This window comes from Rhinichthys klamathensis, unplaced genomic scaffold, assembly GCF_029890125.1.
Source record: "Rhinichthys klamathensis goyatoka isolate OS25496 unplaced genomic scaffold, OSU_Roscu_1.1 h1tg000176l_1, whole genome shotgun sequence".
NCBI classification, from domain to species: domain Eukaryota; kingdom Metazoa; phylum Chordata; class Actinopteri; order Cypriniformes; family Leuciscidae; genus Rhinichthys; species Rhinichthys klamathensis.
The window spans coordinates 11,372,961-11,390,372 of record NW_026606705.1 but is presented as its reverse complement, the minus strand read 5'-3'; the positions used below and the strand labels follow the sequence as shown (position 1 = coordinate 11,390,372).

At 36.9% G+C, this 17,412-nt stretch overlaps 1 protein-coding gene across 2 annotated transcripts in view; it reads left to right on the top strand.

Moving 5' to 3' along the window:
- Positions 1 to 1,776, top strand: part of sfmbt2 (Scm like with four mbt domains 2) — a 37,193-nt gene extending 35,417 nt beyond the window's left edge. For both annotated transcript variants that reach the window (XM_056260453.1, XM_056260452.1), the window contains 2 exons: positions 93 to 221; positions 499 to 1,776. In XM_056260453.1, the coding sequence (XP_056116428.1) occupies positions 93 to 221; positions 499 to 639 (270 nt within the window). In that variant the 3' untranslated portion in view covers positions 640 to 1,776. The remainder of the gene's footprint in view (positions 1 to 92; positions 222 to 498) is intronic.
- The last annotated feature ends 15,636 nt before the right edge of the window (positions 1,777 to 17,412 follow it).

Below are 17,412 nucleotides of genomic sequence, written 5' to 3'. Positions count from 1 at the left end.
TTATTCCCTAAACATAATACCTTTCATTTATAATGAACGCCTAGAGTCAAATTATATTAGCTAAAGTGAAGTGTGCTTGTGTTCATATGTAGACGGAGAGTTTTGAAGAGGAAGATCGTCTGGTGTTGGAGAGGAATCCTTTGGAATGGAGTGTATCTGATGTGGTTGAGTTCATCACGTCCACAGATTGTGCCTCACTAGCAAAGATATTCCAAGAGCAGGTACAGGACACCCAGCTTCACGTGGCATTTCTTTGGCTTTTAATGGCTTTTTTTGGGGCGGCTTTGCTTTCTATGTAGCCAACAGGAAATCATTAGTTACCCTTTTTACTTTATTAATAAATATTCTTGTCTACTGCAGATTAAAAAAACAATCCAAAATTCCAAATCATACATGTACTATCATGGTGTGTGCAACCGAAGCAAACAAGAACAAGCTAAATCTGTCAAATAAAATCCAATATTTATGCTAACTCGTACATGTTTGTTCCTTCTCAAGGACATTGATGGACAGGCCTTGCTGCTGCTGACACTTCCTACAGTCCAAGAATGCATGGACCTTAAGCTCGGCCCCGCCATCAAACTCTGCCATCAAATCGAGCGAGTCAAAGTGGCCTTCTACTCCCAGTACGCTAACTAAGCTAACCTTTAGCCTCGGCGGACGCAGACCGACAGACACCTATGATACTCAGGGGATGTAAGGAGTCGTTCCATCCATCAGGAAACCTCAGGTTGCCTCATACCGAATGGATTGGAATATGAGATTGAGTCAAGGAATATGCTTTCCCTGCAAAAGAAAGAAGTTTAAAGGTGAAGGCTGCGGGTCTAGCTGGTCTCCCAGCCTAGTCAAACTGGTGTTTAGTTGATTTAGCCGGTTGGCCTGCTGGTCAAGTACCCAAAACCTCTCTAAAGCCATCTAAATAGACCAGACTAACTGGTCTCAGCTTCAAGAGTTTCGTTTTTCAGCAAGGTGGTGTGCTGAATCCCTGAAGAAGACTTACCAAACAAGTGGAGGTTTAGGTTTGGTTCCGGAAGAAAGTCTCTATAGGAAGAAGACAACAAGAGGGAACGAGAATACGTCTAAACTGTGAAAAAAAAACATCCAATCCCTGAGTTCACTGCAGAACTATCTGAAATCTTTCAAGACCAAATTATATTTATAATGGCCAATTATATATGAAGTATTAACTTCGGAAGTGAACTAATATATTTGTAATATTTATTTTGTTCTGATAAACTATTTTTATAAAGTTTGTCGTGTTCGTCAGGTGAGTGGAGATTTAACACCTTTAAATCTGCTTTGGGCAACTTGGGCATTATGAATTACGGACTATTATTGATATCAGGACTGCTATTTGATATAAACATACTGTGTGTGTATGCTGAGATGTACATATATATGTGCATGAATGTTGGCTGCATACATAACTATACACACATTTGTTTTCCCAAACGTACATGCCTTGTAACGCATCATTTGTTTCTCTTTAGAATACAAGGGAGAGTGAATTTTTGAAGAGTTGCCTTTTGTCATGGCCTATCTATATTTTATGTAAATGTGTTATTGATCTATGCAACATTGGATGGTTTCTATATATTTTTTTTTTGTTAGTAAACGCTTTCATAGTGATATATTTTTTACTTCTCTGTTTTCTGACACAGTTGGATCACTTCACAAGTAGAATGTATTCAAATTTGATTAACTGCTATTGAAATATTGTCTGCAATCATAAACTTTCATTTCCATTATTGCAATAATGAAAAATTGCAAATGTTTCAAATAGCTGCAAATGTAAACCGCACCAGATGTCCATTGCCACAAACAAAAAATTTGACTTGAACAAAAATTGCATGTAAAGTCCACTTTCAATGGAAGTCTATGGGACAAGGCAGTAACAAGAAGCGAGTACGTGATTTTATCAATCTAGTTTTATGTTAACATGTATAATGTTTAATAGTAGTTGCTGAACATTAGTAACAGTGTGTATTTTAATGTTCATGTCAGTGCAATGTCTTGCCCCGTAGATTTCCAATGTAAATGTGACTTGCTTATTTTTTCAAACTGACAGTGTCAAAATTATTTTCTGTGGCTAATCGACTGATGCTGTCCATAGATTTTGTATTTAACCCGGAACATTCCTTCAATAATAAAAGTATACAACTGCATAGTTTATACTTGACTGTGATTTCCAGAGAATTTGAAACAAATGTAAACTTATTCACCCCAATGGGAACAAAGTAATTTCCGGGAAACAGTAGGCAATATTATTTGGGCTATTTACAGCACTCACACACTCAGATGATATTACATAACTACTGGAGGTTTTTTTTTCCTGCCATGAACATTTCTCTAAGGGTACGTTTACACGACAACGATATGCTTAAAATGAAGAGGTTTTTCCTTGTACAGACGACACCATTGTCAAAACGATCCCTATTTACACGGATCCACGAAAACGCTGTATTCTGCTGCCAGGCCAGAAGATGGCGATGAAACACTATAGACTTAACACGTAATACGCATGTGCATGATGTCATCGTCTTCAGAGATTCACGTTTTTGTTGTTTACACGCAGCTCTTGCACTTTGAAACCCGTTTTCAAAAGTTCGCAAAACGCCGTTGTCATGTAAACGAACGGCCAAAACGCATTAAATAAACCATGTTTTTAACGTTTTTAAGTTGAAAACGGTGTCGTGTAAATAGTCCCTAAGAGAAGGTTGTTGTTTGGCACGGACAATTGAAGGTACACTGTATGGACAAAATTATTGGGACACACCTCTTATTGAGCCATGCAGTCTGCATTTACAAACATTTGTGGGGAAAAAAGGGTAATTCTGAAGGGATCAGTGAATTTAAGTGTGGTGCTGTGATAGGATGCCATGTTTGCAATAAGTCGGTTCGTGAAATTTCATCTTTGCTAGATAGTCCACAGTTAACAGTTCGTGATATTATTGAAACTGGAAGCGCTTAGCAATGGCAGCAACTTCCACAAAACAGAAAACCGCATAAAGTCACAGAGCGAACCGGTCACTGAGTGCTGAGGAGCACACTGTGTAAAATCACCAATGCTCTGCTGATTCCATAGATGATGAGTTCCAAACTTCCACTGAAATATTAAGTGTATTTCAGTTATCTTTAGTCAGATGCACTATTGTTCGTAGCAGGTATAAAGTTCTGTTCCACAGAATCTTTAAAGTCTGACGCTAACATTTCTGCGAAATAATTACTACACTACTACCTTTAATAAATTCTTCTCCCCACAAGAACTTGGGTCAAGCTTGCTTATTTCTCTAATACATTGGCGAGCCAGCCAAACTACTGCTCAGCCAAATACAGCTAAATCTAAGACCCCTGGCATCAATATCAGCACAAAAACTGTGCGGCGGGAGCTTCGTGGAATGGGTTTCCATGAACCAAAGCTGCATGGAAGCCTCACATCATCAAGTCCAATGTCAAGCGTCGGATGGAGTGGTGTAAAGCACGCCGCCACTGGTCTCTGAAGCAGTGGAAACGTGTTCTGTGGAGTGATGAATCACACTTCTCTGATGGCGAGTCTGGGTTTGGCAGATCCCAGGAGAAAGTAACCTGTCAAACTGCATTGTACCAACTGTCAAGTTTGTTGGAGGCGAGGGATAAAGGTACGGGGCTGTTTTTCAGTGGTTGGTCTATAGGCCACTTACTTCCAGTGCTTCAGCATACTGTTGTGAAGAAAAGTCATCTCTTTCTTGCAAATTAAGCTCAAGAGGAAGAGTTCCAGAAGTCAAAATTCAGTTCAGACTTTATTGAACAAAGCCGAGATGCCTGCAGGACATCTGAACTTGGCATCTCTGGCCAGGCACTATTTTTATACATTTTTCTTATCGGTTATTTCACAATAACCAAGTGACTTAATTTTCTGGTAAGATTCACCCCTACTGTTTCCCACAATTAAGTTTTACTTCCCTCGCCTTTCTCTCTAATTGTGGAATCATGCCAATTGATTGGTCAACCCTTTCTCAGAGGCAAGATGTAACATTTTCCAAGGACAATCAACTCTTTCCCAGAGGCAAGAAGCCTCCAAGGGACAGTTTTATTTCACACCTCTTAATAATGGTCTCATTCCTTCACGGCTAGTTCTACAATTGTTTTCTATAGGATGAATAAATATTTCATCAATACCAAGACATTTTGGACAATGCTTCCAACTTTGGGAACAGTTTAGGGAAGGCCCTGTTCTATTCCAGCATGGCTGTGCCTCAGTGCACAAAGCAAAGTCTATAAAGACATGGTTGGATGGGTTTGGTGTGGAAGATCTTGACTGGCCCACACAAAGCCCTGACCTCAACCCCATCGAACACCTTAAGGTGAACTTGAACAGAGGTTGCGAGCCAGGCCTTCTTGTCCATCATCAGTGCCTGACCTCACAAGTGCTCTACTGGATGAATGGGGGAAAAATTCATACAGAAAGACTCCAAAATCATGTGGAAAGCCTTCCCAGGAGTGGAAGCTGTTATAGCTGCAAAGAGGGGACCAACTCCATACTAATGTCTATAGAGAATGTGATGCCATTACAGCCCCTGTTAGTGTAATGTTCAGATGTTACAATCTATCCATCCACCTGTTCGTTCCATCCATCCACCTGTTCGTTCCATCCATCCATCCATCCATCCATCCATCCATCCATCCATCCATCCATCCATCCATCCATCCACCTGTTCGTTCCATCCATCCATCCATCCACCCACCCACCCAACCACCCATCCATCCATCCATCCAATCTTTAAAATTTTGTCTTGAACTTTCATTTTTGCGGTAGCTCTGTATATTTCTATGACATCGCTTTTGAAGAGTAATTAGCTGGTGAAGTGGATTTACTTATTGTAGACTTAACGAAAGTTATCATGGGCTCTGTAATGTTTGAAGCGGATGTCATTACAAATCACTAGATTAGAAGAGCGGTTCATTCATAAATCCATAAGATCTTACCTTCATGCTGTGGAAATACAAACCGGAACACAGAACACAACGAGCGCAGAGCTGAAAAGGGGCGGGGATACATAATGTCTATAGTATACCTCTATTAACCACATGAGTACAATTACATTAAGTATGTACAAGTTTGTAAGTTAAGTATGCATGACAGGACAGCACACTTGGTATGCATTGGCTAATCAGTTGCATCTGCATTCTTGTATATAGTATGTTTCTGGCCTTATTCATAAGAATTACTAAAGATATTAAAAGGGAACTTTTCACTTCTATGTTTAGAAGAATAAATGTTTTTGTTCCCCCATTGTGACATTATAATCTTGACATTTAAGCACACTTTCTCCAACAATCCTCATTAAAGTGTCCAGACTTTTTCAAACTTTGGGATTCCCAATGATTGTTCTCAGACTCGTTATTAATTTTTTATTCCATAAACATGATTCTAGCACAATGATTTTTTTAAACTAGCAAATTAAATAATTTAACAATATAACAATATAACCTTATTAAGTTCATACACACAGATGAGTAAATCATAATGTAGGCTACTAAAAAGAGGTGTTGTGTTCTTTCAGCAAAATATATTTCCTTTTTCTTTCTTTATTTGATTTTGGTGTAAAACATGAGCCTGGTATGTTTTTGAGAGGTTATGTGATATTCATCCAATTAGGTTCTTATATCAATATTGTTATGTTGTAACATACAAAATGGGTCTAGACACTTTAGATATATTTATCATAAATCTTCACAGTTCATTACCAGAAATGATCTTTGCACAGTGTGTTAAACATGTTGGGAACCCACACACCGCCTGGCCCAGAATCTACATTAGACCAGCCATAAGGAGAACTGCTGTAAGTGAGAAATCATTCATCGCACTGCGTAAATTGTATAAATGATCTTTTTCATATTTCATGAAGCGTGACATTATGACCATTAAGTGTTTTCTATTGAGTCTGGCTGTGAACCTTTGGTTGCCAGGCAACATCATTTCAAAGGTATGCTGTACGTGGCTTCACCAGTGATGTGTCTGACCATAATCGAGATATATTTCTGATGGTTGAGAGGCCCACATGAACATTTGTGTGAAACCTAAAACAGCATTTCAAAAACCTTTTTTTAAACTCATAAATTTATAAAGAAAAAAGTACAGGTGATAAAATAGTTCTTTATGGGGCTCCTGTATTTTATTGCCGTTGACAACCACACTTTGAGGACAATAAGAGAGGAAATCTTTTATCCACCAAATGAGTCTGTACATGTTCAGCAACTTAATTAAACACAGGTAATGTTAACACTTAACACTGCGTCATCAGTATTTTTTTGTAAGTACATTGCAATGGATCTAAATCATTACTCACAGTATTTATCAGATGCCTCATATTACCCATTTCAATGCATTTTCACAGTATAGACGTTTCTATTTTTTTTATTTATTTTTTTATGAAAACGGTAGTGGATACTTTCCTTAAGTTTAGTACTGTTCTTGTTATTAAACAAACCCCAGTCAATTTAAAAATACAAACTTTCAGTACACACTCATTCAGCCAATCAGGTCTCATTTTCTTTAAGGATTATATTGTCATATGAAGGAATTTTAGAGCACACTCTATTGCTGTCCGTCTGTCTGTCTTTCTGTCCATACAACCAACCAACCATCCATCCATCTATCCAAGCATCCATCCATCCATCCAACCAACCATCCATCCATCCATACAAACAACCAACCAACCAACCAACCATCTATCTATCCAACCAACCAACCATCCATCCATCCATCATGCAACCAACCAACAAACATCCATCTGTTCAACCAACCAACCAACCAACCATCCATCCATCCATCCATCCATCCATCCATCCATCCATCCATCCATCCATCCATCCAACCAACCATCCAACCAACCAACCAACCATCCATCCATCCATCCATCCATCCATCCATCAGACAACCAACCAACCAACCAACCATCCATACAACCAACCAACCATCCATCCATCCATCCATCAATCCATCCATCCATCCATCCATCCATCAAACAACCAACCAACCAACCAACCAACCAACCAACCAACCAACCAACCAACCAACCATCCATCCATCCATCCATCCATCATACAACCAACCAACCAACCAACCAACCATCCATACAACCAACCAACCAACCAACCAACCAACCATCCATCCATCCATCCATCATACAACCAACCAACCAACAAACCATCCATCCATCCATCATACAACCAACCAACAAACATCCATCTGTTCAACCAACCATCCATCCATCCAACCAACCAACCAACCAACCAACCAACCAACCAACCAACCAACCAACCAACCATCCATCCATCCATCCATCCATCCATCCATACAACCAACCAACCAACCAACCAACCAACCAACCAACCATTCATCCATCCATCCATCATACAACCAATAAACCATCCATCCATACAAACAAACAACCAACCAACCAACCATCCATCCATCCATCCATCCATCCATCCATCCATCCATCATACAACCAACCAACCAACCAACCAACCAACCAACCAACCAACCATCTGTTCAACCAACCAACCATCCATCCATCCATCCATCCATCCATCCATCCATCCATCCATCCATCCATCCATCATACAACCAACCAACCATCCATCCATACAACCAACCAACCAACCATCCATCCATCCATCATACAACCAACCAACCATCCATCCATCCATCCATCCATCCATACAAACAACCAACCAACCAACCAGCCAACCATCCATCCATACAACCAACCAACCAACCAACCAACCAACCAACCCACCAACCATCCATCCATCCATCCATCCATCCATCCATCCATCCATCATACAACCATCCATCCATACAACCAACCAACCATCCATCCATCATACGACCAACCAACCAACCAACCAACCAACCAACCAACCATCCATCCGTCCGTCCGTCCGTCCATCCGTCCGTCCGTCCGTCCGTCCGTCCGTCCGTCCGTCCGTCCGTCCGTCTATCTATCTATCTATCTATCTATCTATCTATCTATCTATCTATCTATCTATCTATCTATCTATCTATCTATCTATCTATCTATCTATCTATCTATCATACAACCAACCATCCATCCATACAACCAACCAACCAACCATCCATCCATACAACCAACCAACCAACCAACCAACCATCCATCCATCATACAACCAACCAACCAACCAACAAACATCCATCTGTTCAACCAAACAACCAAACAACCAACCATCATCCATCCATTCAACCAACAAACCATACATCTATCCAACCAACCATCCATCCATAAAACCAACCAACCATACATCCATCCACCCATCCAATCAAACACCCAACCATCTATCCAACCAACCATCCATCCAACCAACAAAACCATCCATGCATCCATCCATCCATCCATCCAACCAAACACCCAACCATCTATCCAAACAACCATCGATGCATGAATGCATCCATCGATCCGTCCAACCATCAGGACTATATACCTTTTATCCTTTTTAAACGTATTCATTTAGCAAACTTTTTTCAAAACACCAAAACAAAGACTTTGTCAGGTCAACAGGTTTGGGCAGTCTTTGCCTTTCGTTCAACTCAGGCTCACTGAAATTTTTATTTTATTTGTGGCAACGCTTTATTACCGATACGTTGATGTTATATATCGCGGCAGTTTGTAATTGAAATGTAATCGAAATAAGGTTGCAAAAATTACAGCTGTGTGAATTTCTTGAAATTTACTATGACTCTACTTCCTTATTATTTGCAATTCTATATCTTGTTCACTGCCTCAATTTAAATTGAATTCAAATTCAGAAATGTTAAATGGAATTTAATAGGCATTCTTAATTAATTTCTGCACACAATCCTGGTAATTGTTGTTGGAAGTTTTCAGCAAACAGGGTAGATCTTTATTTTACAGTCCATGTACATTCTATGTACCTAATTACTAGTAATAATAACTAGGTAATAACTAGATATCTACCTCCAAACCTAATCTTAACCCATGTAGTTACCTCATATTACACTTTTATTTAGACAAGTACACTAAGTTCACATTCCTTAACCCTTTGATGCACAACATGGGTCTAAATAGACCCGACTGAGTTTTCATATTCTATATCTTTGCAAAAAATTCATTTCATCATTCAGTATTCCAGGTATTCCTCAATTAACTTGTTTTAGATCATTACAAATCCTTATTTAAATTTTTCCTTTCTTACTTTTCGAATAAAAATCGTTTTTGTATCACTACCCTTCTAATGCGCAACATGGGTCTAAAAAGACCCGTCTTCATGTTTCTTTGCTGAATATTTGAAAGAAATGTATTTTATCATTTATTAATCCAGGTATTCATTAAATATCTTGTTTTTGATTTCCACAAATCATTATGTTTATTTTTCCTTTCTTACTTTATAAACAAACACGGTTTTTGTATTTCTACATCAATTTTACACACATGGGTAAAAAATGACCCATATAGGAACCTTTGAAATTTATAAATAGTATAAATATATTTACTGCAGAAAACTATTCATCTGCCACACATTTCACAATTCAACAGGGCTGCTTTTGTATATTTCATGCATGTAAGTTTTATTTAATAAATTTTTTGTCACAGAGAAAATATTTGATATTTTGTGAAAGACATCTAGATATGACCTAATATTTGAATGTTTAGACTAAGGTTACCTTGACCTTGAAATCCATTACTAGTGCAAAAGAAAAAAATGTCCAATACTATTAGCTAGCTTGCGGTCGACATATTCTATTTGATCTAATAGCTAGGTCAACAAAATAAAAGTTGCAATAGAAAGTTATATATACAAGTATATATTGTCGCTGTTGGGCAGAAACCTTGTACCTCCATATTCATTTTTATTTGTGGTCATAAATCAATGCTATCGGTCACATAAGCCGTCGCGTGGTGGCGTTCAGGTGCACTATGGCTGCTGTCGCATCATCCGGGTGGATGCTGCACATTGGTGGGGGAGATCCCTACAGTTGCACTACACTACAGTTCAATTTCAGTGTTATCGGTTATATGTGTGTTATGTGTGACAAAGTGGCCAATAAACATATTTCAAGTGTTACAGTAAATGTGTTGATCTAAACAACTGTGACATTGGTTATTTTAACAAAAAGCTTTCTTTATTCTTTTGTTTTATCACGCTTGCATAGATGGGTCATTTTAGACCCATGTGTGTAAACTTGATGTATTAACACAAAACCTAGGAAATATTAAAATATAATTTTGGGATAATTGAAAAGAATATATTTAGAATATTCATAAATCATGAAATTTATAGATCATGAAATATGAAATGCTCAAATAAAGTGATTTCAAAAGGTGAAACAAAAAAAAATGCCAAGCCATGCATGAAATAACATAGGAAATGAATACGGGTCTTTTTAGACCCATGTTGTGCATTAGAGGGGGTATCCATAGCTTGCGCATCAAAGGGTTAAAAAAAGAAAAGAAAAGTAAAGTAAACTACACTAAAGGGGCTTCAAACTTAAAGTGTTGAGTGCTGACGTTGTTCATACGTTATGTTGTAGCAGGTGCTTGTAAAGTCACATCTAAAAAAAAATCTGCAAGTTATCCTCAAACTATATAATATCAGTATGCTAACTGGACTCCAATATCAGTGCATTATGGACGTTTAAACACTTGTCTGTTTAAAGCTTTTCATGAAACCCATGAAGTTTCATTGTGGTACAGCATTGCTGACTTAGCTATTCTGTTAGTTTGGTGTTGTTATACTATGTGTGTGATCATGAGTATGAGTCAGTCTATATAGATAATATCAGGGGTTGGGAGTACACGATACTGTGTATGTGTGCTTGTTTGAGTAAAAAAAAGAAAAAAAAAGCTGCTTGCATGTGTTAACCGCAAAGCTGATTCTCATACTAACACACCTGAAACTGGGTCACGTAGGACCTTCAGGGGGGGTGACGGGGGCTAGTTTTGAATTGTTGGCTGCTGTTTCTCCTTTGAAATAAGCTTCCTTTTAAGACTTGCACATTTTGCATGCAATCGGAAATCAAGATACAGCTTCAAGGACGACTCTTTCTCTATACTTATTTTTTACCGCAATGGAGTTGAAAGGTGCAATAAAAACGCAACAGACCTACACACCTGCTTTGAAATGAAATGCATTTCCATGAGTGCTTAATATTTTGCCTGTTTTAATGTTAAAATGTACTTGCTAAAATGTATTGGTGGCAATAAAGTCTGCTAATAAAGTAAAATGATTATTATTGCAATTATTTATATTAAAGAACATATTATTGCAACATTCTCACGGCAATTTGTAACTATTTTACATTTTGGTAAATTGGTGGCTAATTTGTAACAATTTATACAATCTCATTCATACGTTCATTATGTGTTTATACTCCTTACTGACATTTAAACAATTTTATGGCAATTCATTAAATAATTTTTAAGTTTGGGCGAAAATATCGATTTTTTTTTTTTCATTAACTGCAATCATCCTCGCCTAATCCAATACCAATTCTTCCTACCTGTCGTGCAGATGTCACTGAACTAAACTGCACTCAACTGCATATGAGATTTTTAATATTTTCTTAATGTACCAAATCAGATGGTTGCCAGAATCAGTGTTTCCTGCACCACTTTTAATCAGCTGTAAAAATTCCTGTAAAAATACAGATACAGTATAAGCTCTTTCATATGTAATCAAGGTAGATATTATAACTGAAATAAACCCAAATGAATCGGGAAAAAAATTGAAATCAAATAGAAACTTTGTGCAATCGGATTTGATACTTTCCAAGGTGTTCTAAATGGTTGCTAGGGTGTTGCTAGGGTGTTCGAATATAGAATCTCAGAGTTATCAGAGTCAAACATTGAGCTACACACACTGCTATGGAAATCTGTGATCCTAGAGTATCAGGATACTCTATAATTGATGCCTTTATGCATTTGTTGCTGGTTCTAGGTCAGACTTGAATCGCATTTCTTTCAGTGTAATAACAGGTGAATGTAATAACCCTCAACCTTGTTCCTTGTACCTTTTAGATCTGGAGGGGGGAAAAAAACACATGCATTCAAATAAGAATGGGCTCTTTGTAAAATGCAAAGGCATAATTACTATTAGTCATATTGATATCTTTGACATTGTGTGAAATGACTCATCATGGAAAAAGAATCGAGCAAAGCTTCACTTCAGGACTCTGTTGTGACCTTGCCTGTAGGTGTGTGTGTGTGCATTTATCAACCTGATCAAACATGAATAAACATCTTGAAAACTTCCAACGATGGAAGACAGCTGAACAATATATATGTGTATATTTTTAAAGGGATCCTTTACGTACAAAATATCTTATTTTATGTGCAAGTAATTATTTTGTAGACAAGGTTTTAAAACGTTTGGCACGTTTTAAAAGGTTTGGAGTCAAATAGTCTGCATTCAAAAAATTGATTTTAGTAATCATCTACGTAATATTTCAAGTCGGCAACAGAAAACCACCAAAAAAACAAAACAATTAGGCCTATAGTTCTCCCAAAAATGTGAATGAAATTGGATGGGGTCTGTCTATCATGCTCAAACTATGAGTAATTTAATATTTAATACCTTCAAAAAATTTAATGATTTGTAATGAAATATATTTGACGATGATGATGATGATTGTTATTATTAATACTGAAAAAAGGAGTTAAGCAGAATGGTCATGCCGCTCTTTTCCATGCAATGAAATTGGATGCAAGCTCAGAGACTCATTTCATATTTAATAACTTCAGAAATATAATTAATAATAATTATTATTATCATCATTATATCAATGAAAAAAGTATTTTAAAAAAGGAGTTATTAAGCGGAATGTTCATGCTGCTATTTCAGACAAAGAGCTTCACAGACTGTCTCCATTCAATTTCAAACACAGACTAATTTAATATGTATTAACTTGTGACACACACAAGCTGTATGGAATACTTTGAAGATGCACTATTAGTCCAGAGAGAAGAATGTGGAGGCTTTGAGAGGAGATGTCCAAAGACAGATGCTAAAAGATAAAAATGGGCTTAAGGGTTGATTTGATTCTTTTGAGTTCCAAAAAAGTGGTCCATTTGGCTCTATTCTGAATCCACATAGTTTGGTGTGGGGAAAAGATCAAAATATGATATGCTTCATTAAAAATATTTCCGTTAGAAGATATGCAAGAACCAACACAATTTGAATCACAGATACCAAATCTGGCACAATCTGTATACAAAGATTTAAAAGCGACAGAAGGGCAAGATTTTCAGAAGAATAAATGCTTGTTTTAGTTAACATCTGAGATTCTCAATTTCTTTTTCATTTCATATATATATATATATATATATATATATATATATTAGAAACAACCATTTCAAGTGTATGAGATTTAATTTGGGATTGTTCTTTACAATTGAATGTCTATCAAGGGATTTTTTTTATATTACTGATGAATTGTGTCGGATTCTGCTTGTTTTCATTCTATCGGATGACAGAAAGTCTCTCAGATGGCACAAAGCACAACGCATCATTTCCTGTCTGTACCGGTCATGGAGGAGTGTTTTGGAAAAATGCTGCAATTGTGAAAACAACCTGATTATGATTAGCTCAGAAAATATTACGAAAAACCTCTTATAATGATTAAAACTTAACTAAAAAATTGTCATTCAAATGAACCATGGTATTTAGGTTTTCAAGTTGTTTTAAAGTATCACTGATATTATGAATATTTTTACACTAAACGTTTCCACAGTTTCTCTCTACTGCCAATTCAGACACGCGGCGGGATATTTTTCACTGGGGCATTCCAGCAATCTGTGTGTGTGTGTGTGTGTGTGTGTGTGTGTGTGTGTTGTACTTTCATTTGTATTCACTGTGAATGACTCAGTACAATCTCAGCATGCGAGCTGCTTTAAACAGAGATGGTTTTGAGAAAACTGTTTCATATTCATTCATACTTCCTGTAAAAATAACACTGACAGAAGCAATAAGCAATAATAGAGAAAGTGGTTTCCTATCATTTCCCTTAAGCATAAACAGGCCTTATGTTACATTTGCATTCAATGTTTTCCACACAACATAAAGAATTTGAAATGCACATTGTTTTGTTGTATAACAGATAAATGATCTTACTCCAGAGTTCAGTAGTACAGGCCACACTTTTTGCTTATTAAAGAATAACATTATTAAAGTCTAGTTGGATTTGATTATTTTACCCATTGCTGAAAATAAGTCAAGACCACACGTTCGTTAGCGCAGATGGTGTCTAAGCTTTTGGGTTTTGCGATGCATCTAATTAGTTTCTCAACACAGCAAAAGCACATTTCCTGAGATGATGCTACATTTTCCTCAAAACTAACTAAAAGCAAGAACACACACTGTGAAAAAGGGTAAAACACTTTATTAAAAGGTTTATTTTTATTAAAATATGGGTTTATTTGTATATAAATACATGTTGAAATAGCTGTATATACACTCACCTAAAGGATTATTAGGAACACCATACTAATACTGTGTTTGACCCCCTTTCGCCTTCAGAACTGCCTTAATTCTATGTGGCATTGATTCAACAAGGTGCTGAAAGCATTCTTTAGAAATGTTGGCCCATATTGATAGGATAGCATCTTGCAGTTGATGGAGATTTGTGGGATGCACATCCAAGGACACGAAGCTCCCGTTCCACCACATCCCAAAGATGCTCTATTGGGTTGAGATCTGGTGACTGTGGGGGCCATTTTAGTACAGTGAACTCATTGTCATGTTCAAGAAACCAATTTGAAATGATTCGAGCTTTGTGACATGGTGCATTATCCTGCTGGAAGTAGCCATCAGAGGATGGGTAAATGGTGGCCATAAAGGGATGGACATGGTCAGAAACAATGCTCAGGTAGGCCGTGGCATTTAAACGATGCCCAATTGGCACTAAGAGGCCTAAAGTGTGCCAAGAAAACATCCCCCACACCATTACACCACCACCACCAGCCTGCACAGTGGTAACAAGGCATGATGGATCCATGTTCTCATTCTGTTTACGCACAAATTCTGACTCTACCATCTGAATGTCTCAACAGAAATCGAGACTCATCAGACCAGGCAACATTTTTCCAGTCTTCAACTGTTCAATTTTGGTGAGATCTTGCAAATTGTAGCCTCTTTTTCCTATTTGTAGTGGAGATGAGTGGTACCCGGTGGGGTCTTCTGCTGTTGTAGCCCATCCGCCTCAAGGTTGTGCGTGTTGTGGCTTCACAAATGCTTTGCTGCATACCTCGGTTGTAACGAGTGGTTATTTCAGTCAAAGTTGCTCTTCTATCAGCTTGAATCAGTCGGCCCATTCTCCTCTGACCTCTACTGGATGTTTTTCCATTTCACACCATTCTTTGTAAACCCTAGAAATGGTTGTGTGTGAAAATCCCAGTAACTGAGCAGATTGTGAAATACTCAGACCGGCCCGTCTGGCTCCAACAACCATTCCACGCTCAAAATTGCTTAAATCACCTTTCTTTCCCATTCTGACATTCAGTTTGGAGTTCAGGAGATTGTCTTGACCAGGACCACACCCCTAAATGCATTGAAGCAACTGCCATGTGATTGGTTGATTAGATAATTGCATTAATGAGAAATTGAACAGGTGTTCCTAATAATCCTTTAGGTGAGTGTATATATATATATATATATATATATATATATACACTACCGTTCAAAAGTTTGGGGTCGCTACGATTTTAAATACTTTTAAAAGAATTCTCTTCTGCTAACCATGGCTGCGCTTATTTGATTAAAAATACAACAAAAATCAGTTATAGTATTAAATATTATTCCAGTGTAAATCAGCTGTTTTCTGTGTGAATATATAGTAAAGTGTAATTTATTCCTTTGATCAAAGCTGAATTTTCAGCATCACCAGTGTCAGTGTCTTCAGTGTCAAATGATCCTTCACAAATCAGTATAATATGAGGATTTGATGCTCAAGAAACATTTATTATTATTATCAATGTTGAAACAGTTGTTGGTCTGTCATTTGTACAGTTTTTTTTTTTTTTTTGGATTCTTTGATGAATAGGAAGTTCAAAAGACTTTTGTAACATTATAAATGTCTTTACTGTCACTTTCGATCAAATTAATTATTCCTTGATAAATAAAAGTATTGATTTCTTTCCTCCAAAAAATAAAAATAAAATTCTCACTGACCCCCTTTATGGTCCCTTTAACACATTCTGTTGTCTATAAGTAACATTGCACCTACATACTAACACTCATTAGAGTATTAGTAGAGTATAGAGTGTTTGTAGAGTGTATTAGTAGAGTATTAGTAGAGTGTTAGTAGAGTGTATTAGTAGACTGGTAGGGTTAGGGATAGAATAAGTTGACATGTAGTTGCAAAGTTACTTATAGTCAGTCGAATGTCTGTTGGAGGAGCATCACAATAAAGAGTTATCAAATATTAAGCGGACAGTACACCAATACAGTAATGAGAGTTAGTTGACATGCAGTTGCAAAGTTACTTATAGTTAGTAGAATGTTCAAAAGGGACCATCCAAATAAAGTGTTACCATGTATACACACACACACACACACACACACACACACACACAATATATAGCCTATATATATATATATATATAATATTTATAATGTTTTATTTATTATTATATTATATTACATTATCTTGTCTAGTAGTTTTATCAAATTTCACAATTTTCTTGCATTGTACAGTAAAGTTAAATTACAGTAAAAAGTACAAAATACACAGCAAAGTACTTCACTGCGAGCATTAAAATTATTCTCCGGTATTGAAATATGTAAAAATAGAGTGGAAAACAAAACGATGTAATGACAAGAATTTAAGTATCATGTAAAGTATTGTAATGTTTCTGAAACATGAATGTAGGTAGCCATGCAATATATAAATAATTCAGCAGATATAGATCTGGTGTATCTGGAGGAGTAAAAGGGGGGGAAAAAGTGATGCTATAGCAATCAAAATATCAGTCATCTCGATCATTATCAAAAGAATGTTTAACAGTGATATTCTACAGTCAGTATTTCATTTCTGTCATAATTGGAGTAAATCAATCTCATTAGATAAAATACAATTAAGAGAGGAGTTAATTTCCCTAGAGCTTTTATTAACTAGCTACAAACACACTGAGATTAAGTGGGGCTTTTGGCAGATCTGTGGGATTTGATCATAAATCTAAATAACAGACACAACAATTGCTTCTTTCCAAAGCTTTGGATTCCATTCAAATAATTAAAATGAAATGTATTCAGACATTCCCACACAACCACACAGGATCTCTCTCTCTCTCTCTCTCTCTCTCTCTCTCTCTCTCTCTCTCTCTCTCTCTCTCTCTCTCTCTCTCTCTCTCTCTCTCTCTCTCTCTCTCTCTCTCTCTCTCTCTCTCTCTCTCT